The sequence below is a fragment of the Gracilinanus agilis genome, chromosome 3, assembly GCF_016433145.1.
Source record: "Gracilinanus agilis isolate LMUSP501 chromosome 3, AgileGrace, whole genome shotgun sequence".
NCBI lineage: Eukaryota > Metazoa > Chordata > Mammalia > Didelphimorphia > Didelphidae > Gracilinanus > Gracilinanus agilis.
In genome coordinates, this window is record NC_058132.1 from 506,554,456 (window position 1) to 506,582,121 (window position 27,666).

The window sequence follows — 27,666 nt, forward strand, 5'->3', positions numbered from 1 at the left end:
AATGTATGAAATGAGAGGATTTAAAGTAGACACTATTTGCATTTTAAAATCACTGTACTGCTATGATAAATATATTCTGTAATATAATAAAATAATTAAAAAAAGAATGTTACTACTGTAACATTGGTAATCCTTTCCAGTTGGTCAAATCATTTTACATTTTAAGGTACAGTGCTTCCTGAGATCTTGTATTTTTTGTCATGAATATCTGAAAGTCCTCTCTTACATTAAAAGTCCATTTTTCCCCTATGGAATTTTACATAGCATTTCAGGAAAAGCTATTTTTTAAAAAATATTTTCCCATATTTACATGTTTCATGTTCTTTCCCTCTTCCCAAAACCTCCTAACCCCCATTAACTGATGCACAATTCCACTGGGTTTTACATGTATCATTGATTAAGCCCCTAATTCCATATTATTGATAGTTGGGCTCGAGTTATCATTTAGTGTCTTCATCCCCAGTAATATCCCCATCAGCCCATGTGTTCAAGCAAGGAAAAGCTATTCTTGATTGTAAGCCTATATCCTCTGCCTTTTGGAATATTATATTCCAATATATCTTTATTTAAAAAAATTTCCATATTGTCCATTTATATAAGTGAATAATCTTTTAAAACCTAAACTGAAAAACATAAACCCAAATAAACAATTGAAAAATTATATGCTTTCATCTGCATTTGGACTCCCAACAGTTATTTCTCTGGATGTGATTAGTATTCTTTGTCACAAGTCCCTTGGAATTGTCCTGAATTCATTGTATTGTTGGGAGAAGCTAAGTCTATCACAGTTAATAATTCCATAATATTGCTGTTACTGTGTACAATGTTTTCCTAGTTCTGATTTTTTCACTTTGCATCAGTCCATGAAAGTCTTTCCAGCTCTTTCTGAAATCATTCTGTTCATCATTCCTTACAACACAATAGTATTGTATTACCATCATATACCACAATTTTTTCAGCCATTCCTCAATTGATGGACATTCCTTTAATTTCTAATTCTTTGCCACCAGAAAGAGTGGCTATTAATATTTTTGTGCAAGTAAGTCCTTTCCCCCTCTTTTGATCTCTTCTGGACACAGACCTAGTAGTGGTATTAATGGATCAAAGGGTTTGCAATGCTTTTTAGCCCTTTGGGCATAATTTCCATATTGACCCCTAGACTGGTTGGCTCAGTTCACGACTCCACCAGTAATGCATTAGTGTCTCAATTTTGCAACTTTTCTTTCAACAATTATAATTTTCCTTTTCTGTCATACTAGACAATCTGATAGGTATGTGGTGGTACCTCAGCATTGTTTTAATTTGCATTTCTCTAATCAAGAGGGGTTTAGAACATTTTTTCATATGATTATTGATATCTTTGATTTCTTCATCTGAAAACTACTTATTCAGATCTTTCAACAATTTGTCAATTGGGGAATGACTCCTATTCTTACAAATTTGATTTCATTCTTTACTAAATGAGTTATTCTCAGTTAGGGTAGAGGCTTCTAGGTCTTGTGGTAAGCTGATTATTCCCTCTTATTTTTAAATTGATAGAGTAGTGTTGGTGGGAGATAAGGGTTAACCATAGTGATGACAAAAAAAAAAAAAAGAGAACCACTATAACATTTTTAAAAATGTTCTCATGGAAGTTAATTAGAAAATGCAGAGAAGCAGTGCAGTTTTGAAAATCATATGTAGAATTTATAATACTTTAAAAAGTAAGCATTACAGAAAAAAAAATCATGGTTTTGTACTGTGTCTTCTTTTTTGTCTTCCATGTGTATGGAGATGAACTTTCTGGGTGTTTTAAGTTCAGAGTGAAAATTAAAAATAAAAAGAACTTCAAAACCTCTCAAACAGATAGCTGAGACATTCTGTAAACATTTATTAAATGCCTAATATGTTCCAGGTACTATGTTAAGTGCTAGATAGGCATGAAATAGTAATAGATTTACCTTATTCTTTTTTTTTCTTTATGTAAACACAGGCAAATGAGTAATAGTGAAAAATACTGTTAACTGCAAAGGTACAAATGGTGAGCAATGTCTTTCAGTGATATGATTTTTCACATATAGGTACAGAATAGATTTCTCTTTTTAAAGCAAATAGCTATTTACCCTTTGTGCATGAGATAATTTTGCAAGTTGAATATTTGGCTGAAAATCAGAATATTCTTTCAGAACAATTTATTATGTACCTAATTTGGACAAATGCTGTGCCAGTTGTTGGAGGAGATACTGAGATAATTGAAGCGTGTTCTCTCCTTTCATGGAACTTATGTGTAGAATTCTTAGTACTGTTGGCTATTATTATGGTCTTAGGCTTGGGAGTCTTGTCAAAGGTAACTCCCTACATTGTTTTCAATTTGACAAATGCCATTTTGACAAAATCCAAGGCTCTACTTTTGAGCCAGTTTTGGTCAGTCTTTGGATCCTAGATCAACTGCATTAATCTAGAAATTCAATTTATTTCCCACCTTAAATTCTAATCATTTTTATAATTTTTACTCTATTTTTTCACTACATTTTTTGGTTAGTTGTAAATGTAAAATGTTTTTCAACTTTTTAGACAGTCTTACCAAGCCACAGGAGTAGGAGATTGCTTTCGACAACAGTTGGGGTCACGTCTTGCATGGACATTAACTGCAAATCAGCCTTCTTTACAAACTGCTACCTCAAAAGGCCTGCCAAACACTGTTTCTCGTAATGTGACTAGATTAAGAAGAGATGCAGATACAAGTGGTAAGAATATATTGTTATAACATTTTTATACCTCCAATTAATTGCTAAGTCATGGTGATCTAAATCATTACTAAAGCATAAATGTGGTGACATTAAAAATGGAATAATGGATGCCATATACTTCTCACAGATTAACCTTTATATCATGCAAATGCTCTAGGTATTACTTGGGATTGTCTAGAATTTAAGGGTGTAGGGTGCCTGTCAGAAATTTTATGACTCAGAATCTAACCCTGTTTTGAAAAATCGCCAGTATCTACTCAGGTACTCTTGTTTTGCTGTCCTTAATCTGCTTGCAATAGAAAGACTATTTCAAATCAGAGGAGGGGTTGCGCAGTCATTGTCTTAGAATCAATAATCATACTTTGCTGCTGTTTTGCTTTTTTCTATTTGGAGATACATTTCATTTTCTCATTCTCATTCTCACTCTCATTGTCTCAGAGTATCAACTCTGTTCTCTACCTGTTTCCTCATTAATTGCTTGAAATTTAAAAATTAGATCTTTGCTTAGTTGCTCAGACCCTTTTTCTCTCTGTGCCCTCTTATTCATTTTTAATCTTCTGAACTCTGAAAGTAATCTCCCTACTGGATCTATAAACCTCTTCCCTGTCTTTGTAATTGGCCTGATATCTTGGACCCTGACCTTGGCTTCAACTTCAGGAATCATGATAATTGCAACCCCATTTTATTCAATCTGCCCTTTAGCTATTAGATTTCTTAGTCTGCTCCCTGCTCTGCCTGGTCTTTCTTAGTCCAACTCCCACTTATGCAATCATTTTAATGACCTTTTATTATTTATTATATTTATTAGTTCATAATTAATAACATTAATTATTATTATATTTAAAAGCTTATGTGTGGAATACTGTGCTTGATGCTAAGAGATATAAAAAGTAGGTATGGCGTGATCCTTGCACACACAAATAAGACATAGATGCATATATTTACTTTATATCAAATATTTTGAGGGTAAATGTGGATACATTTTGACTAATTCAAATCATAGCCTCCAAACAGTTTTGATGCCCTTTTTGTGAGTGATTTATGAAAAAAAAATCATCAAGATTTGATGGGATTTGGACCAAGATTGCCTTATTACAAACTCAGCTCTTTCTATTACACCAAAATTTCAAACTATGATTAAAAAAAAAAAACATATGAGTGCATAATTAAAGAATGGATCAAGTATAAGGTTGGAAAAAACATGATCCATTGGGGATATCAAGGAAGGTGTCATGAGGGATGAGATGACATTTTAGTTAGTTTTAAAGAACATGGATGGAATTTGAGCCTTTGGAAGGAAGGTTATTCTACCTCCCCGGAGAGAATAGCATGATAAAAGTCCAGAGGCAAGAAAGGGTAGAAAATATACAGGCATGGCAGGTAGTCCATATTAGCCTGAGTATAGAGTAAGTGTAGGGAGGAAACTGAGAGAAGTTGGACAGACCCTGGCTTTGGTGCTGTCTCAGAGCCCTATATAATCACATGACCATAAATGTTTATTGCATGAATGCAAGGTCTTTCTAAGGCCATTGTCTTCGTAAGGTTCCTAACCAGAACAAACAGATCAGAGAAAATGGAAATTGTTTTTTGTATTGTATTGATTTAATCTCATCTCTTCTTTAAGATGGAAAGAGTACTGAATTTGGAATCAGTAGACCTGTATTCTTGAATCAATGACCCTGAATAGCCCTGTGCCACTGGCCTTAGGACCGTGGCTAGTCTTTTAGTCACTGTGGACATTACATTCCTCACCAATCAAAGAAAGAAGCTGGGCCAGATGATTTCTAAGTTCCAGACCAATACTACATTTTATGATACATTTTAGGTATAATGTTGATGCCAGTAGTATTTCCTTTACTGCTGTTTTGGATAAGGGATAGTGAAGTTATATTACCATATCTCTTGGCTCCAAAGTAAAGTGAGATGGTATAATCATAGGCTTTTGAATTGAGAGAAGGGAAATTTCAGTAAAAGTGATGACTAGGATTTATTACTTCTTCCTTCCATTTCACAACCCAGCTTTTCCCACTACACCAGAATTTCAAACTATGATTTAAAAAAAGCCATATGAATGCATTAAGTAAAGCATAAAATTGGAATAACTGTGATCCACTGGAGGTATCCAGGAAGGTATCATGAGAAAGATGAGGTGACATTTTTAAAGAGCATGGATGGAATTTGAGCATTTGTAAGGAAGGGCATTCTACCTACAGGGAGAGAATAGTATGACAAAGGTCCAGAGGAAGAACAGGGCAGAAAATATACAGGACATGGCAGGTAGTCCATGTTAACTTGAGTAGAGAGTAAGTGTAGGGAGGAGACTTAGAGAGTAAGTGTAGGGAGGAGACTAAGGGGAGTTGGACACACCCTGGTCCTTAGTGCTATCTCAGAGTCCTATATTATCACATGACCATAAATGTTTATTGTTAATCACACAATCCAGATTGGCTATATTTTAGATGTTTCAAACTCAAAATGTCCAAAACAGGGCTCATTATCATTATTTGCTTTACTTTAAGATTTTTTTATCTTTATTTATTTTAAGGGAATAATGACTTCCTTTGTAGCTTTGGTGTCATTTTCACTTCTTTCCTCTCATTTAGTCCACACATTCAGTAAGTTGCCAGGTTTTATTGTTTTTACCACCATGATATCTCTAGTATCTATCCTCTTCTCTTCATTCCCACAATCACATCTCTTAGGCTTCTGAGTTATCAACTCATTTATTTTCTTCTGCACTATTATAATACTCTCCTAATTGCCTCACGTCTTTCCTCAAGCTGTACTTCATATGGTTGCCAAAGTTTTTTTCTTAAAGTTCAGGACCCATTTTAGTACATGGCCATCTCCAGCCTCTTTTATTAAACTCCATTACTTATAGGAGCCAGTGTGAATTCCTTTGACCTTTAGGCCCTTCATATCCTGACCACAGCTTACCTTTCTAGTCTTTTTGTGGATGATTACTTTTTCTCACACCTGTGGTCCAGCCTAATGGACCTTCTTACTCTTCTTCAAATATCCCACCTCCATGTCTTTACGTTGTATGTTCCACTTGCTGAGAATGAATTTTCCTTTCACCTTTACATTTTAGAATTCTTTCTTTTAAAACTATTCATTTATTACCTCCCACATGGAACCTTTCCCAATCTCCTCAAATGCTAGTGTTTCTCCACTTATTCTTCCCAGACTATCTTGTGTTTATTTTGTATATACCTATGTATGTATATTTTATCTCCCCTGGCTAGTAGGCTGTTTTACTTTTTCCCCCTTGTATTCCTAGGACCTGACACAGTGCCTAGTGCATAGTTAGTGATTAATTGTTTTTGAAATCCTAAGGGTCTTTTATTTGGTCATAAGGACTAAGTAGCTAGTTCATGGACTATTTTTCTTCCCTGAAGTGATTTTTAAACCAAAAAGTTAGGATCTCAGATTAAGAGGCCTTTTAATTTCTGTTGTGATTTTTTTTTTGACCCTTGGAATATTTTCTTTCAAGTTTATTACCTTTATTTAATCAAATAAGAATATTTGTCAGTATCTTAACATTTTATTACTTTTATTCTATTCTCATGTGAATGACTAAACATGAGAATTTTAGATCATTATTTTCCACTGAAATTGACATCTATAATTTCTTTAATTTTTTTTTCATTTAAGTGAATTTCACTTTTAGCTTTTGCTATTTTTCCCAGGTTTCTGACCTTTAAAAATTCATATTAATTCATTCACTTTTACCCATCCATTGATTTATTTTTTTTACAGATACTAACTCTTTTTCCCATTACTTCCCCCACTCATTGAACAATTAGAAAACTGAAAAATAAAATCTTTACTGCATATTTATAATTTAGCCAGATAAGTTCCCATACTAGTCTTGTCCAAAAACTTTTTTCTCATTCTGTATTTTAAATCCATCATTTCTTTAGCAGGAACTATGTGTCAAATTTCTTCTTCAGTCCTCTGGAACTCATGGTTTATCATTGGATTGGTAAGAATTGCTAACCTTTTTGTGTACTTTTTGCATACCTTTTATATGATTCCTGTATCTTAGAGAAGGAAGAGGCTTCAGAGGCCCATACAAGTTCAGCATGAACCTAAATTAGCATTTATTCAAAAACATGCTTAATAAATGTGCCTGTATTCCTTACTTTTGCTTAAAGATCTCTAGTGATGGAGATGTACTCTTCTCCTAGGCAGCCTACCCCAGTTATTAGGAAACCTAAATCTTCCTCCTTGAAAATTCTGTTTGCCTTCTTTTCTATGTTAGCTAGTTTGATAAAATTCCTAAATTCCAACAGCAAAAAAAATCTAACCAATATAGAATATAATGTAGCTATCATGTCCATAGCTTTACACAATGCCTCTCTTAATGTAGCCTAAGATCATATGAATGTTTTTGGCTGCTGTATTGCACTGTGAATTTATATTTTAGTCTATTTTTTACTCTTAAAACCCTCATATTTGTGCTTTGTGACTAGAAACTCTGCTCCTAGGGAGACAGAGCGAACATTTAATAAATTCCTCATAGCACTCCTTACTTATCTTTAGTTTCTACTCTGTAGTAGGTATATTTGACTTGACCTTTTCAGGCGTAATATTCAATTTGACAAGAGAAAAATGGAAGCAAAAAAGAGGCCAGTAGTTTTTTTTCTGCTTTGTTAATAGTTTTCTATCTATCTTGAGCAGCAATTCTGACCCTTATTTGAACTTCCTCTTCCCAGTATTATAGTATCATTCTCATTCTTTTTTTGGATTTTTACATAAATGCATCCTTCTCTCTATTCCTTTTCTCCTTCCTTAATCAGTAAGCACTTATTAAGTAATACTGTATGCCAGCCATTGTACTAACAGAGAAAGGCAAAAGAATTGATACTTCAAAGACGACATTCTACTGGGTGAGACAACTTGCAAATAAATTTTCATATATATACATATAGTGTGAGTAGGAAATTATCTCACATGGTAATCAGTGGCAATAAGGGCTGGGAGGAAGAGGGATCAGAAAAGGCCTCTTATAGAAAGTGAGATTTAAGATTAGTCTTGAAAGATGCTGGAAAACAAAGATGGATTAGAATGGGGAAATAGTGAAAGAAAAGGCATAGACTTTATAATACTCTTCTTTCCAGGTCTTTACTGTTACAAAAAGTGAGGGGTGTCATGTTGTGGTATAGATGAGGTTTTCTTTTACCTCTTTGAAGTTTTATCTCTAATAATTGGATTTCTGGGTTAAAGACTATTTTAGTCTTTTTTTTTTTTTAGCATAATTGCAAATTAATTTCCAGAATGGTTGGATACTGCATTGTTCCACCAACAGTAAATTCATATACTTGCCTTTTCTCAACTTCTCTAACATTGATTATTCCCAGCTTTTCTTATCTTTGCCATTTGAAGGATATCGTCTTAAAAAAAGTTTTACTGGTGCTTCTGGTCTTTTATATTTCTTGATTTATGCTACTGTTATGAGTAAGATTAGATTAGGTATTGATTATATATTGATTAGGAAGTACCTAGCAGGAAGGAGATGGAGCTGGGAATTCCAGGTTGGAATGAAGGAGGAGGAAGTCTATCTGTGTTCTGTGTGTGGACTCCATGAGTGGTAGGCAAAAACTGTTGCCAGCCTGGGAGAACTCAGAGCAAAGGACACCTTGCATCCTGTTTTCCCCTGGGATCCTGTGTGGTGTGGCATTTAAGGAAAGAACAAGAGAAGAGGACAGTGCTTCAAGCAAAACCCTTACTGCTTAGTTCCTGAGACAGCTGTAGCTCCTGGCATCCAGACATCATCAGTGGATTGCAGTGAGAAATCCCAAAGCCACAAAAGCCCCAGCTGTACTCAAGCCTGGCAGGTTCCAGGTTTGAGGCAGAAACCCAGAGACTCCAGTATAGCTCCTTGGGCCCTGTTAGTTAGATAGCTTAAATTAGTGTAGTGAACAAGTCTTTCCCTGTCCCTTTGGGTTTTGTTATTAGGTGTTAAGATTTTAGAGTAGTCATTCCTATCCCTTCTTTTAGTTGTTTCTAATTAAAACCCAATTTCACCTTGTTACCTTGTCAGTTAATTCAAGGCCTCTGGCCAGAGTGACAGTTGGCTGTTATTTTTCAGTTGGGAGTGGTGTAGCTGTACAAGACTTCAGTGTTCAGTTTTAGTCTCTCTTACATCCCAGAGAGTGTTCCCACAAACCCCATAGTTGATTTTTAATATCCCTGGTGACCCCATTACTTATATTTTCCTACACTACCTACACTACCCCAATGGATCTCTCCCTTTGCAACAAAGAGCAGTATTAATTATTTACAGGATACAATAACTATGTCCATTTAACATTCCACAATTATAGTTCCTCTGGAGGGGAGCGTATTTTATTATATCTTCTCATGGGCCAACATATTAACTCCCAGGGACATTATGGATCAGTTCATTGCATTGAATATGAATGTAACAGTTCTTTAGTTTTTTTAAAACTGTAATCATTTTCTATATAATTTTCTTTGCTCTGCTTTCTTTAAGTTTGCAACTTAATTATCTTATTTTTTTGTATTCCTCGTATTTACTGTTATTTATACTCCAGTAATGTTCAACTACTTCACAGTTTAGCTTTTCTCCAATTGTTGGGCACCTGCTTTGTTTCCATATTTCTAGCTACCATGAAAAATGCTGCCACAGATATTTTAATAATTATGGAACAATGTCCAAAAAGTTATTAAATTGAGCATGGCCTTTGACCTATGATACCTCTACTAGATCTATATTCCATAGATGTCAAAGAGGAAAAGGACCTATATGTGTATATCCAAATATATGTATCTTCATATATAAATATATGAAGATGTTTATAGCAGCTCTTTTTTGGTTGTAAAGAATTAGAAACTGAAGGTATGCTAATCATTTGGGGAATGATTGAACAAGTTATGGTATATAAATGTGATGGAATACTCTTGTGCTGTAAGAAATGATGACATGGATAGCTATAGAAAAGCCTGGAAAGACTTGCATAGATTTTTGCAAAGTAAAGTATGCAGAAACAGAAGAACATTTCATACAGTTATAGCAATATTGTAGAAATAATTAACTCTGAAAGCTGTAGGATCTGATAAACATGACCAGTCCTAATTTCAGAAGACTCATGATAAAACATAGTTTACACTTCCTGATAACTGATGCACTCAGAATGCAGACTGAATTTTCTTTCATTTTTTTATGTTGAAATTCACTTATTCAAGAGGTAAGTAGTTGTAAAACAAGATTATGACCATAGAAAAAGGTCCCAGTCCTTTGCTTCCCCATACCCATTCAGCAAGTGGGTTTAAATACAAAGAATTAAAATATGTACAAATTAAAGAGACTCCTGGGGCAGCTGGGTAGCTCAGTGGAGTGAGAGTCAGGCCTAGAGACAGGAGGTCCTAGGTTCAAACCTGGCCTCAGCCACTTCTCAGCTGTGTGACCCTGGGCAAGTCACTTGACCCCCATTGCCCACCCTTACCAATCTTCCACCTATGAGACAATACACCGAAGTACAAGGGTTTAAAAAAAAAAAGAGAGACTCCTTAAAATTATTAAGATAATTAACTTCACATAGTTTTAAAAACAAAATTCCAAACCACTTTAACCCTGTTCTAAAAACAAAGGTCAGGTACGAATATCTCAGTCCCTACCTACTACCACTACCAACACTCAAGGAGACAAATTACATGCAGCCACACTGCTGAATATACTAATATACATACTGATAATGAATTTTATTTTTTTCTTGCCTTCTATATGGATCTTCTATAGATAGGGGAGAGAGAATTTGGAACTGAAAATAAAGTAAAATTGAATTAAAAAAATGAGACATCAAGTCAGCTAAGGAGTTCTGCATAATTTTAGGTTGACCACTACTTTGGTGACAGTATATCATTTGAAAAGATGTTAGGCAAGTAATATAGCAAGAATTATGGGTAAGAAATAAATTGATTAACTGATGGATTGGCTCACTTAGCAATAAAAATATCCATTCAGTAGTCTGGAAACTCATTATGTATAGACTTTGCAATATCTAGTTACTTAGATCAATAAATAGGTAGAACATGGTTTTGTGAAATAACATTCAAATGTCTATGAGGGATGACAGATATGTATACAATTGTTCAAGAATTTCATTCTCCCTCACAAATCCTTGTTATTGAAGGATTTTAAATCCACTCACCAAATAAATATTGGAGAAGAAAAACCAAACAATTTCCTTAAACATGTTCCTTAAGTTAGAAGGCATTCATGAAAGGCTAAATATACAGAGTGCGAATGTACTAATATGCTTGACATTTTGCTTTAGAATGGAAAATTTTTGTGCTAGGAGTATGTTGACTGTATTCTATAAAAGTATCTATGTGATGAATGTTGTAGATATATTTAAAAATTCTTTTATATCATGGTTTTTTTGTTAGTCTTGTATTAGCCTACAGTCCTTTATTTAATGAATCATAATGGCAAATGTATATAATATTTTTCTTTTGCTTCAATTTGATATTATTTAAAACAAAATTAGAGAACTACTATGGCATCATGAGGCTAAGTGAAACAGAGTAAAAGTCCTGAAGAAAGTAATGTTTTAAAAAACATAGTTTGTAGCACAGATAAAGTCAGTTTCATCTTTGTTGTTTATTTTTTTTATTAAGTACTCCTCTTTTGATATCATTTTGTATTTGAAGTTTTTTGGAATAAAATTTATCAGTGGATTAAAGTGTGAAAGTTAAAATTGAGATTCATTAAAGCATTTTTGTAATGGAAAAATTTAGAAGTACCTTAGGGAATGGACTAGATCCATGTTGGTGAACCTATGGCACTTGTGCCAGAGAGGGCTGCTCTTCTTTCCCTCTACATTGTGCCTGAGGACATTTTTCACATCAGTTGCCCCTCTTTTCAGCAGTCCAATGGGAGTACTTCCTCCCTCCCCTCTTTTGGGTTATGGAGGCAGCTCACATGCAGTATGAGAGTACATTTCAGGCCTCTAAAAGGTTTGCCATCACTGGACTAGATGATCTCTAGTCTAAAGCATTTCCCAGAAACCATGTTGATAGAATAAACATTTATTTTTTTTTCCTCCTGTTAATTTTTAAAAATTTTTTAGAAAGAGATTCTATGATCTTCCTTTGAAGCTCTTAACTCTGTTTCTAGAATTTCTTTCTCTCACAAAGTTATTTCTTGTTAATCTTATTTCTTCTTTTTCATTTAAGGTCATTCTTTTGTTTATTAACTATATAGCTTGTAATTTTTTGTCAGATAAAATTTAAAATTTATAGTTGTTTTTTTCCCTTAAAATGAAATAATTCTGCTTTAAAATATATTTTTAACATTGTTCTGTTTCAGGTGCTATAGAAATAACTGAAGCAGCCCTTGTAAGAGATATTTTATACGTCTTCCAGGGAATAGATGGCAAATACATCAAAATGAGCAATTCTGAAAATTGTTATAAAGTTGAAGGAAAGGTATAGTTATATATTACAACATTCAAACAAGAAAAAATGCCTGGGGGCCTGAATTTGGGATTGTGTAATATATTTTGGGGACTAAGAAGAAAGTGACTTCAACAAATAATGTGGTGGTGCCTATACTCATAATAACCTTAGTCCCTCATCTATTGTTGAAATGTGGAATTCTGAGAATGTGTTGGGAGAGCTGAACTTAAAAATTTACTTGCTTTTGTTTTTGTGATAGGTCAAGACAATATTCAAGGCTGTTTTGACTATAATGACTGGTTTGAAGTAGTTTTTTGTTTGGATGAGTACTTGGTCTCCTGTTTTTTTTTCAGTTAGTGCAACTCCATCTTTCAGATTTGTACCACTGCCATAAGTTGACATGTTTTTTTATGTTAGTGTCTTTGCCACTGATTTGAGGTTACATTTAAGGCACACATGAAATTAGTTTATATTTTCCAATAAATAAAGAAGAAAGGAAGATGTCACATTCAGCCCAGCACATCATCTTTTCTTTAAAAATTGACCATGTCAACTTTGGTAATATAAACCAGATAAATGGACAAGGTGGAGGGGAGAGAAAGAAGTAAGTAGATACTTTAGGTCAGTGATTCCTAAAGTGGGCGCTATTGCCCCCTGGTGGGTGCTGTAGCGATTCAAGGAGTCGGTGATGGCCACAGACGCATTTATCTTTCCTATTAATTGCTATTAAAATAAAAAAAAAATTAATTTCCATGGGGCTAAGTAATATTTTTTCTGGAAAGGGGTTTGAGAACCACTGCATTAGGTGGAGGTTGCCAACTTCTCAGGGGGATGAATGAAGAATATATTTTATAGTTATAGAATTACAGAGAAATCCACTTAATAAATATTTACTGAGCAGGAACAAAATGGGGGAAAAGTGAGAGAGAGAGAGAGAGAGAGAGAGAGAGAAAGTGTGTGTGTGTATAACCTTTACTGACCATCTTAGAATCAATACTAAGTCTTGGTTCCCAGGCAGAAAAGCAGTAAGGGCTAAGCAATTGGGATTAAGTGACTTGCCCAGGGTCACACAGCTAGGAACTGTCTAAGGCCAAATTTGATCCCAGAAACCTCCTGTCTCTAGGCCTGACACTATCTACTGAGCTACCTACCTGTCCCTAATATTTTTTAATATTGTTTAAGAATGAGCCCTTTTAAAGCTTAACTGTGGGTCTATTTTATCACTGTCTTTAAACTGTATATCTCTTGATCCTGTGTTCCCCTGGTATACTTAATTACATATTTAAGGATGTTACATTCTGAAATTCTAGTTTTTAATCTGTTGAAGCAATTTATTCCTTCTTTAGGCTACCATTAAAAATGATCAGTATTAATACTTAAGAAATATAACTTTAAAAATTCTTATTTTTAAATATAGCTTTTTAATTGTTAACTGCTGGTGTGTTGAATTTTTAGGCAAATCTAACCAGATCTTTGAGAGATACGACAATAAGACTTGCTGAATTAGGATGGCTGCATAATAAAATTAGAAAGTACACGGACCAGAGGAGTTTAGACCGAGCATTTGGACTTGTAGGTCAGGTATGTTTATTACAAATATATATATACATTTTGGATTTCCGTCACTTTTAGAAATGATTCTTCCATTTTAATTCCCAGTATGAAAAGGAAAATTCTTAATTTGATTTAAAAATCAGTATTTTTTAAAAAATAATTATTTTTGATATAATAGGTAAATGAAATACTGAATCACATGTAGATTTTGTTTGTATTAAATATCAGAATCATGGTATAAGAAAATCTGAACTGGGGCTAGTGTATTCATTCTGAGTCTTAAATGAACCTTTGATTTATATATATATTTATGTTTATATATATATCTATTAATAAAAAATGACATTCAGGTTTTTCTGATTCAAGAAATTTAAATTGGCAAACTTTGGTAGGTATAGGAAGGAGGGAACCAGCATTTAATGAGTATCTGTTATGTGCCATACACTGTGCTAAGCTCTTTACATGTATTATCTTGTTTGAACCTCACAAAAAAAACTTGGGAGGCCAATGCTATTTGTGACTGTGAAACCTGAGGTATGTAGAAGTTAAGTTAGTTTCTCAGGGTCATATAGCCAGTAAGTATCCAAGGCTATATTTGAACTCAGATCTTTCTGACTGTTGACCCATCCACTCTGTTTACTAAGAACCTCAAGTAGTTTATAATCTAATTGGGGAGCAGATTGGCTAAAATGAAAGAAGGGGAGAGTAATGAGTGCTGGAGGGGATGTGGCAAAATTGGGACATTAATGCATTGCTGGTGGAGTTGTGAACTGATCCAACCATTCTGGCTGGCAATTTGGAACTATGCTCAAAGGGCTATAAAAGAATGCCTGCCCTTTGATCCAGCCATACCATTGCTGGGTTTGTACCCCAAAGAGATCATAGATAAACAGACTTGTATGAAAATATTTATAGCTGCGCTTTTTGTAGTGGCAAAAAACTGGAAAATGAGGGGATGCCCTTCAATTGGGTAATGGCTGAACAAATTGTGGTATATGCTGGTGATGGAATACTATTGTGCTAAAAGGAGTAATAAACTGGAGGAATTCCATGTGAACTGGAAAGACCTCCAGGAACTGATGCAGAGCGAAAGGAGCAGATCCAGGAGAATATTGTACACAGAGACTGATATACTGTGGTAAAATCGAATGTAATGGACTTGTGTACCAGCAGCAATGCAATGACACAAGACAGCTCTGAGGGATTTATGGTAAAGAACGCTACCCACATTCAGAGGAAGGACTGCAGGAGAAGAAACATATAAGAAAAACAACTGCTTGAACGCATGGGCTGAGGTGGACATGATTGGGGATGTGGACTAGAAACAACCACACCAATGCAATTAACAACAATATGGAAATGGGCCCTGAACAAGAACACATGTTACAACCAGTGGAAATGTGCGTCAGCCATGGATGAGGGGAGAGCGGGGGGTGAAGGGGAAAGTAGGGGTATGAAGCATATAATCAGGTTAAAAATGAATATTAATAAATGTATAATTAAAAAAATAATCTAATTGGGGAAAAGGGAGTGAATGAGAAATATACACAGATAAGTATGATAAAAAATGGAATATATGATAAGAACAAAGAAAAGATCATGACTAAATGCTCTAAGGAAGCACTTAAGAAGCAAAATCATTGAAATGTAGAATTAGAAGGGACCTTAGAAATCATTTTTCTGATGAAGAAACCAAGGCTCCAAGATGTCAAGTAATAAGGAAATATGAGTTTGCCTTTCAAGCTTTATATTTTTATTTAATACATTCTTATATTAGCTATCCGGGTTGATTTGTAAATGGGAAATTAAACATATAAGGATTTTTAGGATAATTAATTACTTGGAAGTTTTATTTTGAAATTGCTATTTATGCATTGAAATATCCTTAAAGTAGAAAAGAATCAAAATATTATAGATGAGTAATTTTGCTATTGATTAGTAGTGTGATTAAGTATTTTATTTAATCTTCATGGGATTAATTTTCCTTATCTCTAATGTGAAAGCTTTCATTAGATGACTGAGTTTTTCCCAACTTTACCATTCTGTGATTTTATGATTCTGTGAGTTTCTGTCACTACTTATAATAGGGAGATTGCATTGTACTTTCAATAATTTCATTGTAAATTCTAGTTTATATTCTCCTAATTCAAACCTGTTCTTTTTAGGTAACAAATGCATTTTTACCTTGTGTTAGCTACAAAACAGAAGAAATCTAATGATAGTGATAACATGATGAGACAATTAAGCAGACTGGATGAAAGATTATTTTTTTATAGCTTTTCAGAAAGTTTTTACATGTTCTTACTTTTGAGATTCTCAGTAATTTTGTGAAGTAGACAGGGAAAATGTGTTCTTTATTCTGCAAATAAGGAAATAGAGTTTTAGAGAGGTTAAGTGACTTATCCAATGTCACATGGCTAATAGATGACAAAGGAACTCCTAATCTTCCTATTCTTTGTCTAGTGATTTTTCACTCTAACAGTTTAGCTTTCATATATATTTTTTGACATTTTAAATAATTTCTTCTTAATATCTGATCACTAGAAAGGAAACTGTATAATAAATGGTGGAGAAATCCATAAATATTCTAATCATATTTTATTACCCAATAACATTGGGTTTTTCTTTTAATATTTGAAAAGAGAATGCTTCTCATGAATTGGAGATTTGTCATTTATATGGTGACCTTATTGAGCCAAGGCAGAAAAAATTAGTTTTCTTGGTTCTCTTGATAACTTTCATTCTCAAAAACATTTAGTAATATGTCATTTATGTTAGAAAAATGACCCGTATCTTTATTCTGCAATAAAATTCTCTAGTATGAGTCATGCTCTAATTCAACTTCATGGTCTGGTGGTGATCCCAACCTCTGGAAGGCTATGTATGACACTAGAACTTGTTAAAATCATTATCTGAGCCAGTTATAAACATGGCCACTATGGCTGGTAGATATGACAGGAAGTCAGCCAATGTAAAAGCTAGATACTTGTATGCATCATAGAGTGTGAGCAGTTTGATGAAATATTCAGGAATAATGTAAAACCACAACCTAAAAATCCTCTGTGTAAAAGAATACACAAAGATATTGTTGAGACAACAAATGTAGCTTTTGCCAGACCCATTGTTTCCTATTCCCCTTTTCTTCTCAGGTTCTTTTCCCTTATGGCTATGCCAAAAACTGTTAAAGAAAAATGAGTAATTGATTGTATATAGAATATATCTCTATATCTGTCTTTCTATCTCTCTGTCTCCTGGGTCTTCTTGATAATTGTATATGTGGATCTCAGAGATAGTATAAATGGAGGAGGAATTGTATGCTCAGGCCTAAGCTGGCTATAGTTGGTGAGGGAGGAAACACACCCCTCTCACAATTGCTATTGATGTAATGTATACCTCTCCTCCCTGACAGGCTTCATTGACTAAGCCTGTCAGTTGTTCTCTTCTAACAGTTTGCCCAGGTTAGGAACCCCTGAGAGGTTGGGTGGATGGTTAACCTCTCTAGGTCCCAACCTGAGGTTGGATTATTTGTTGATAAGTCTATTGATTGGCTATTGGAAAACTTGTTATCTGAGTCCCTATTGATCTCTCCTTCCCAAAGGCTTTGGCAACTCAGGAAAGGTACTTGTTGGTAAAACACTATATTGAATCTATTGATGGGGTAAAGAAAACAAGGTAACAGGATTGAGGATCTGGGAACCCTATTGCTAATTGATAGCCTATTAATCTAATTGTTGATCAAATCTGGAGATTGCTAGGCTTGTAGAAATTGGAGGACTTCACCCTCTCACTAACTCTGACCTGACCTGGCTACAGCCAAGCCAGAGATTAGGGAAGGCTATTGATGTTGATGTTGATAGATGAATTAGTATACTTGTTCAGCTCTAATATCAATGATGTTGACTGATCACTAGCTCTCTCTCAGTAAGGTACAGGTTACAGTTTTAGGCCTACCCTTTCTACCCTTCACCTCCCTCCATCCCAAGGCTTTGCTCCAAGATGAGCCTGCTCAAGTCTGAGCTCAGAGGATCTGAACTAGGAGTTCTTATTCTTTTTTGCGTCAATGAGCCCTTTGGTTTCAGTGCAAAGACACCACTTCCCCTTATGGTTCTAGGGATATCCTGAATGGTTGGAGGTGATTTTCTAATACCATTGTCTTTTTTTTTTTTTTTAGATCTTTATTTTATTAATTAATTTGGTACATTTTTCCGTGGTTATAGGATTCATGTTCTATCCCTCCTCTCCTTCCACCTCCTCCCATAGCTGACACGCAATTCCACTGGGTTTTACATGTGTCATTGATCAAGACCTATTTCCATATTATTGATATTTGCACTAGAGTGCTCATTTAGAGTCAATATCCCTAATCATATCCCCATCCATCCATGTGATCAGGCAGTTGTTTTTCCTTCTGTGTTTCTTCTCCCATAGTTCTTCCTCTGAATGTGAATGGGGTTCTTTCTCATACTTAAGTCCCTCAGAGTTGTCCTGGATCATTGCATTGTTGCTAGTAGAGAAGTCCATTACATTCGATTTTACCACAGTGTATCTGTCTCTGTGTCTAATACCATTGTCTTGAGCCTTTACTAGTGTACTTCCTTTCAAGGCAGTTGAATATCAACTTATATAGCTTCAAGTAATTTTTAGAAAGGGCTTTTTATTGAGGTGGGGCAGGTAGATGGTATAGTAAATAGAAGATTGAGCTTGAAGTCAGGAAGACCTGAGTTAAAATCTGTCCTCATACACTACTAGCTGTGTGACTGTGCAATATCACTTACACCATTTGCCTTAGTTCCTCATCTGTAAAATGAGCTAGAGAAGGAAATGGCAAATAACTCTAATAACTGTTCCAAGAAAACCTCAAATGGGATCACAAAGATTCAGACACAACTGAAATGAATGAACAATAACAACAATTTATTAAATAATTTTAGTAAGAAAAGTCTTTACAAAATATCCCTCGCACAAATCTGTGTTTATGTTCATAAGAACATGAAGAATCCAGGGAAAAAGGAGTTCAAACTAATGGAGTGTGGGATGAAAAGGGGCATCTCACGAGTCACAGTTACTGCATATCCTTTTCTCTCAAGGGACACTTTAAGAAGTTCCCCTTAAGCATGGTGAACCTTGTGTCTAATTTCCCCTTGGTTTATGATGTCAGTTACTGTTGTCCTAATGACACTGCTAGGACACTGATTGGAAGCTGGGAAATCCCAACACTCTTCAGACCTTTGGAAGTTTGTAAGATCTTCCTTCAGTTGAGGTCGGAGTGGGAAGAATGAGGAGACCTGGCTAAAGCCAAGGCCTCCATTTTTTCCTCTTCTGCACTTCCTCCCCCTCTGTGCAGCACCTATTCAAATGTTTTCCTTGAAAACCACTTGCTATATTTTCTCTGCTTGCCACAAACTCGATAAATCCAGCTAATGCAAAGCTTCTATTCAAGACCTAGCAGCCATGATAAAATCAGCTGATTGGAATAGATTTTGTCTCTGGTTTCATTTCACTTGTCAAATGTCTTTTGAACACTTTCCACACATAGTCTAAGGTCTATGATTTTTGGATAAGACATGTTTTCATCTAGTAAAGGTATTTGGCCAAGATGGGATGGGTTGGTTTAACCCCTTCCTTATGAATGTAAAACTTATATTTGTGTTTAAAGGTGAAGTTAGCTGAAACGTGTGAGTAAATTCTTTATAATATGAAGGAGTTAATTGAATCATAGATCTAGAGCTGGAAGAAATCTCATCATCCTAATTCTCCCTTGCTCTCCCTTTTTAGAGATGGAAAAACTGAGGCCACAGAGATAAAATTACTTGCCCAAAGTCATACAAATAACAAGTGTCAAGTGCAGGATTTGAACCCATTTTCCCTGATTCAAAAGCTAATATTTTTTTTTTTTTTGCCACTATTCCATTCTGTCAGAAGGGGGAAAATCTGAGGACATTGTAAAGTTGTTGGATTCTGCTAGAGGTTGTGTTGTGTTGGGATAGCAAATAAAGAGAGAAAGGGAGAAAAGTTAAAGAAATGACATATACATATCACATGAAAGAATTTAATATTTTGATTGTTGACATAGGAAGGAAGGAAACAATTATTAAATGCCAACTATGTGCCAGGCTTTATGTGCCTAAACATTTATCATATCATTTGATTTCACAACAACCTTGGGAAGTAGATTATAATCTCCATTTTACAGTTGAGGAAATTGTGTCAGAACGAGGTTAAGGGACTTTTATAGGATCATATAAATAGTGTCCAAGCCAGATTTGAACTCAGATTTTTCTGACTCCTGGTCCAACATTATCCTACCTTGTTATCTCCAACAAGGGAGTAATAGTTAATGAAGATAAAAATAGAAGGTATATTTAATGAAGATGAAAAATTCAAACTTTATTGTATGGATTTAGGATGATTCCAAAACTAAAAAATTATATAGAAGAGATAAAATGGGAAGAGATGTGTAAATTGTTTTGTTTCTGACATAGGACTGGTCCTCAGAATTGCCCTAGAAAAAGAGTCCAAGTAAAACCTAATTGTACACTCTGAAAGTTGAGGTTGTGGATGAAGAATTATCATTTGAAAGGATAGGGGCAGATAGGTAAGCATGGTAGACAGGCCTGGAGTTGGGAGGACCTGGGTTCAACTGTGGTCTCATATATTTTCTAGCTGTGTGACACTAGGCAAATCACTTAACCCTAATTGTCTAGTCCTTACCACTCTTCTGTCTTGGAGCCAGTAGTTAGTATTGATTCTAAAGCAGATGAGTTTTTTTTCTTGAAGAGAAAGGGTGGATTGTAAAGGAAGAATTAAAGAAATCTAACTTAGAGAGTTGAGAGGACAGTGATAATGAATTTCTTCATTTTACAATATTGAAATTTAATTTTTATTGTCACTTCCAAATTTGCTCCCTCTAACCCCCACTCATAGAGAAGTTAAGAAATATGATTCTCATATATATGATTTCATATATATTTATAAAAATCATTCAAAACATTACTATATTAACTATGTTAAAAAATGAAACAAAATTAAGAAAATTACTATGCTTCAATATGCCCTCGGAGGCCATCAGTTCTCTACCTGGAGGTGGATAGCATTTTATATTGTTTTATGACATACCTTAGTGAAGATTTATTTATGTATAAATTTTAAATTTTAATTTTTTCTGTGCTATACATATATTATCACACAAAACATATTTCCATATTATTCATGTTTATAAGTGAGTAATATTATAAAACTAAAACCCCCAAACATATACCCAAATAAACAAGTGATAAATTATATGTTTTCATTTGCATTCCTATTTCAACAGTTCTTTCTCTGGAGGTGGATAGCATTCTTTTTTATAAGTCCCTCAGAAGCATACTGGATCATTGTATTGCTGTTAATAGCAAAGTCTATCACATTTGATCATTCCACAATATTGTAGTTATTGTGCATGATATTCTCCTGGTTCTGCTTATTTCATTCTCTATCAATTCACATAGTTCTTTCCAGCTTTTTCTGAAGTCATCCTGTTCATCATTTCTTATAGCACAAAAGTATTCCATCGCCATCACATACCATAATTTGTTCAGCCATTCCCCAACTGAGGAATATCCCTTTAATTTCCAATTCTTTTCTACCCCAAAAAGAGTGGATATTTCCATTTAAAAAAAAATCTGTTTGGGATAGTAGTGGTATTACTGGATAAAGAGGTATGCATTCTTTTATAGCAATTTGATCATTATTCCCAATTGCCCTCCAAAATGGTAACATCAGCTCATAACTCAATCAGCAACTCATTAGTGTTCCAATTTTGCCACATTCTTTCTGAGGTGTGTTATAAGTGTTATAAGGAAGAGAGGATTTGGAGGTGGGTCTGCAGGATCTGCAGATGCAGGAAAAGATTCTAGAATGTGGGAGTAAGACAGTTAATTGAGGTTTTTAGCTGTCTCTGGAGGTTTCTGGAAGGGTTGGCTGCTTTTCCTTAGTGGCTGTTACTACTCTGTACTCTCCTGATTTCCCATCTTACCTGCTGCCCTATTGCCTTGCTGTTATTTACTGAATTTCCTGGTGATCCTGAACCATCTGGCATCTGTCTGTAAGACTGGGTCTGGGTTCCTTTTGGATCCAGGACCTCTCCCTGGGTCCTGTTAAGTTTGCCACAGACCACTACCTCTATTACCATCTAAGGGGGTTTAGTTTAGTGAAGGCTTATATAGATTAGGACTGGGATCTTTAGACAGTTAGGTAAGTATTAGTATAACTTAAACTCTGTGAAGACTCCCGGCGATAGGACATTTAGATCTGGGGTTTTTAGGTAGTTGATATTCGTGTCAGGGTATTCCAAAATTCCCATCTAACCTTTCCCTGTTATAATAAATACAATATCCATCCCTGTTACTGAGTGTTCTGTGTATGTGTCATCTCAGATTCAGGCTTTTCCTGTGGACCTACCCAAACCAGTTAATCTTTTGATACTGGCTCCATCCTAATCATCCGGTTCCATCCCCTAAACAACCCTCTTACAGGTGGTATCTCAAAGTTGTTTGAAATTTGCATTTCTCTCATTAAGAAGGACTTAGAACATTTTTTCATATGATTATTAATAGCTTTATTTCTTCATATGAAAACTGCCTATTCATAACCTTTGATCAATTGGGGAATGACTTGGATTCTTATATATTTGATTATTTTTCATATATTTGAAAAATGAAATCTTTATCAAAGAAATTAATGAAGATTTATACCAAAATCAATCCCATATTTTATAAAAATTAATATAGTTTAAGAATGAGTTAGGGTAAAATACACAAGATGGTATTTCTTTAATGACTTATATAATTAGGGATGTATAATTAATGTGTTAAATTTGTTTTAAAAATTATCCCACAAATAACTTTATTGTCCTTTTTTCTCCACATACAGAGCTTTTGTGCTGCCTTACATCAAGAACTTAAAGAATACTATAGACTACTTTCTGTTTTACACTCTCAGGTAAATTTACACTTGCTTTTTTTTTTTAATTGCTTAGTATTTAGTGTTTCAAATTCATAATGAGTATTTTTAAATTAGATTTTTATATATGCACAATCTAAAAATAAGGGTCTTGTTGATAAAGTTTTTCACTGTAGCCTGGAAAAAACATGTAGATTTGGCTTATTACATAGCTGAGAGAGAAGTTCCATTTTAGAAAAAGGTTTAGGAAATCCTATGGCATAATTAAGGTGCCCTATTTCCCTATATTTAATGTGTTCTTTGTGCTTTGAAACAATTATTGGACTTCTTCAAACTGAACCTTTTTTTCATTTTCTTCCTTAAAAAATGATATTTTTTTGCTTTACTCTCACCTACATTTTCTTTTATGTCCCTTTCCCTCCCCAGAGTCATCCTTTTTAACAATAAATATAAAAGTGAACAAAAAAATTTAGCAAAACTAAACTGATCAACACATCAAAAACATCTCTAATCACTTTTGAAAATTAGAATAATCAATTTCATAAAATAAATTTAAATAAAACAAAAGTAATGTAATATATTAGGTTTTTTTTTTCCTGAAGTGATAGTTCTTACTTTTTGTCTTATTGTCTTTTACTTCCCAGCTTCAGCTAGAGGATGATCAAGGTGTAAATTTGGGACTCGAAAGCAGTTTAACACTTCGTCGTCTCCTAGTCTGGACATATGATCCCAAAATAAGGTTGAAGACCCTTGCAGCACTGGTTGATCACTGTCAAGGTCTTTTTTCATTTCTTAGAACATATTCTTCTTGTACTTGCTCCATTTTAAAGGCAGTAAGACCTGGAAGAACATTTAAGTTACAAACAAGTTGCTAATCTGCAGTCATGGAAGGAGTTTCCATATGATAAATTTCTTGCACTGATTTTACAGTTGCAGAACAAAAATGAGCTCTCAGCTAATTTAAAATTTTAATTTACTCTAAACTTTAAGCTATTTGAAGTTACATTTGAGAGATGTGACAATAGCAAAATCAAATTTGATTTTTTCTTCCATATTGCCTTTGAACCTTTTTGGATAATATTTTTAGAATGTTTAGAAATTAGTCTGGTTAACAATATAAAGTTAAAATCTTGAGAAATTATTTTGAATCATCTGACTAATAGTTTAGAAAAGGTTTCACATCATTAACTGTTTCTTATTAAGTCATATGACAGAGAAGGTTTGCAAAGGATCACAAGCCCTCTGCGTGTTCTGGTATGACTATATTTAAGTCATTCCAGTTAAGAAGTTATTCTTTTAAAAACTTTTTCTGAAAAGATCTCAACCTCCTTGGGTAAGTTATTCTTATTTTTATCAATCTTTGACTGAGGAAAATTTTCCCTTTTTTTGAAACAAATGCCTCATATTACAGCTTAGGTCCATTTCCTATAGCTATTTCAAATGAAGATGTCAACCATATAGATTTACAGAATCTCATGGTTTAAAGCAGTGATAGGCAAACTTTTTAAAGAGGGGGCCAAAGGAAAGGAAATGCTCATCTGTCAGTCTGTTTCTAAGGCAACTCTTTCAAAGTTTCATTGTATTGTATCCTACTCATTGTAATTGTCAGATTAGGAATAATGTCTCATGGCCAGATAGAACATTTCAGGGGACCGCATCTGACCCGTGGGCCATAGTTTGCCCATCACTGGTTTAAAGGTATCCTAACACACACACACACACACACACACACACACACACACACACACACACACACACACACACACAAAAAACCTCAATCCATACATTAACCCCTCTATAAAATATTTGCTAATAGGTATCTAGTTCTTGCATAAATACCTTTATGGGAAATAAATACCTTTATGGGAAAACCCATTCTCTCTTGAAGCAGCCTTTTCCATTTTTGGATGGCTCATATATTCGGATTTTCCCCCTTATTTCAAATATAAATTTGCCTCTTTAAACTTTTCATCCATTGCTCCTTCTTTTGCTCCCGGGCTCCAAACAGTCAAATCCCTGTTCAAAGAGAGAGCCTTTCAGATACTTGAAGACTGATTTCATTTCCTATCTAATTCTTTTCTTCACATTACTCAACCTCAAATACATATTGAAACCTTTGTTGTTCCTCGTCTTTTTTAAGAGAGTGTCCAGGTTATCAGTGTGTTTTCTAAATTATGGTACCTAGAACTGGTTTGACCATGGTTTGGTTCAGATATGCAGAATAGAGCAGAACTATCATCTCCCTAGTCCTGAGAATCTTCTCAGTATTTCCTGAGGGAGAATAAAATAACATCCAATTAGAAGAGATTGCAATCCTTTCCAATTTGGAGAATCCTAATTTCTTCTACTTTTCCCTATTGCTCTCTCTAATATTTCTTTATTTTTCATCTGCTCTAAACTTCCTTCATGCTTTCTCTATAGCGTTTTTTTTTTTTTAAACCCATAACCTTCCTTCTGTCTTAGAATTAATACTAAGTATTGGTTCCAAGGCAGAGGAACAGGTAAGGACTAGTCAACTGGGCTTAAGTGACTTGCCCAAAGTGACAAAGCTAGGAAGTATCTGAGGTCAGATAGGAACCCAGGACCTCTTGGCTCTCTATCCACCTAGTTGCCCAGTTCCCTTTTACTTTTAAACTCTCTTCATGGCACTGTAGTAGGGAATATAAAGAATTTGCCCTCAAGGAGCTTGTAAAGCATAAACCAGTCTGTAGTTCTTATGGTGTCTGATAATTATGGAGTGTGACAAAGATATATTTTATCTTTTTTTATTGATATCTATATAATTAAGGCTTTATAAATACTCTACATCTCACTCATTTAGAGAATTTATAAAGCCTTAATTATATAGATGTTTTTATAACTGTGGGAATGGGATTTGTGCAAGGGGAAAACTATAGCCCATGGGCCAGATGTGGGCCCCATGAAATATTCTATCTGGCCATAAGACATTATTCCTAATCTGATGATTACAATGAGTAAGATACAATATAATGAAACTTCAAAAGAGTTGCCTTAGAAACAGACTGACAGATGAGCATTTCCTTTCCTTTGGCCCCCTCTAAAAAGTTTGTCCATCACTGCTCTAAACACCAAATATAGCATAATGGAATATCATAAGAAATTCCTGGCTATCAACAAATGAAAAATTTTATTTAGTTATGTAGCAGTTAAAAAGGCCAGTCAGTAATGTTTGATAGAAGGGAGATAGAGAAAGGGTTCCATTCCCCTTGCACAAATCCCATTCCCACAGTTATAAAAACATGGTGAGTCTCTCTTCCAGCTCTCTCCTTGGGGCCGAATATACACTGGGAGACTTTAAGGGGGTGTTAACCTGAAACTCAGTGACCTGGATGGTTGTGCTGCCCCACAGGAGTTGGGGCCAAGGCTTCCCTATAAGACGAGGTATGTGGTACCCTAGTCCAATTCTCAATAAGGACGGGGTTCACACAAACCTTCCCCTGATCAGTTAATTTCACAGTGGGTGTCTGGCTTCAAGATGGAGGCAGCCAGACCAAGCTGTGGTTCCCCTCTTTCTTGTTGTCTCTCAGGCACTCTAGAATGCTATCTGATTGATGAATGGCTTTTATTATTTGCAGTTCAGGGATTGGGGAAAGGGGTGAAGGACAGAGGGATTTTAGATGCTCTCTTCTCTATTTTTATGGGGTCTGTCTCTTAGGAGGGAACCTTTGGGGTTCCCACTCCTAAGATTATTCCCCCATCCCTTCTCCTTCTGTTTCTATTTCTAGTTTTCTATTTCTATCCTTTTCTTTTTTTTTTTAAACCCTTAAATTCTGTGTATTGGCTCCTAGGTGGAAGAGTGGTAAGGGTGGGCAATGGGGGTCAAGTGACTTGCCCAGGGTCACACAGCTGGGAAGTGTCTGAGGCCAGATTTGAACCTAGGACCTCCCCTCTCGAGGTCTGACTCTCAATCCACTGAGCTACCCAGCTGCCCCCTATCCTTTTCTATCCTTTTTCTATAATTGTAAGTGTTGACTGAAAGTCTCTCAGCAAGGTTGGGTAATAGGAGAAGGAGACTAAGAGATCTCTCCCTGCATGGAGTCCAAAAACTTGACTGATTTAATGGTTGAAGTCTTGATGGGTGGGATGCTATGGAATGGCTTTCATCAGGGAATCAGGGTTTTAGTTTCCAAAGAAAGATCCTCAGGAAGCACTCAGGACTCCTCCTCTCTCTCAGTCCTCTGTCTGAATACCTCTCCTCTCTTCTTCCTCTGAGAAATTCCCAGAATCCTCTCTCTCATCTCAGTTGTCAGCAACTGTCAGCAACTGCCTTCTCTGGCTCCTTTGGTTCCATCCCCCTTGCACAAATCTCATCCCCACAGTTATAAAAACATTTTGATAATTGAATTTACATGGAAGTAGACTTTTGGATTAAAAGGAAGGCTGATTAGGATCTTTTTTGGAAGGTATATACTGTTAATATTAAAAATGATAAATGCTGGTATAAATATATAAATTAGTATTTTAATTAAAGCCATGCTGATAGATAAATTCATTAGACCACGCGCTTGTAAGCATTCAAAACTGCCGCCTCCATTACTGCCTCCTAGCCAAGCGCCTACTCGCCAAAGAGACCACTCCCTCCTAACCCAGGAGATTTAAGCTCTCTCCTGCGTCAAGACGTCAGAAACGGAAATCAGTTGGACCATGTTGGATCACAGGAAATGTAGTTTTGATACATTTCCCTTGTCCATAGAAATATATATATATATTTAGAATGGCATTCCCCAAATTTCACTTTTTACAATTCCCCGTGAGGTCCGGCAAAAAAAAAGGTTAGTCCTTTTTTCTTCGCTGGACCTGTAAAAATAAACAACTTCTAAATTTTTCAGGAATTTGGGGATAAAGAAATAGATGAACAAATGGTTAAAATTAGCCGCATTGACAAAAAACCAATTTGGGGGCAGTCTCCCACTGGCATAACAGTGTACAATTAAAACAATACATACAACTCAATTTCAACTCCCCATAGTTCAATCAACTGCACCCCAAAGTTCAA

General features: G+C 35.0%; 1 protein-coding gene across 2 annotated transcripts in view; it reads left to right on the forward strand.

Moving 5' to 3' along the window:
• TUBGCP3 (tubulin gamma complex associated protein 3) overlaps positions 1–27,666 on the forward strand; it is a 139,911-nt gene that overhangs the window by 49,115 nt on the left and 63,130 nt on the right. For both annotated transcript variants that reach the window (XM_044667161.1, XM_044667160.1), the window contains exons 6-10: positions 2,554–2,726; positions 12,067–12,185; positions 13,611–13,736; positions 22,620–22,688; positions 23,294–23,426. In XM_044667161.1, the coding sequence (XP_044523096.1) occupies positions 2,554–2,726; positions 12,067–12,185; positions 13,611–13,736; positions 22,620–22,688; positions 23,294–23,426 (620 nt within the window). The remainder of the gene's footprint in view (positions 1–2,553; positions 2,727–12,066; positions 12,186–13,610; positions 13,737–22,619; positions 22,689–23,293; positions 23,427–27,666) is intronic.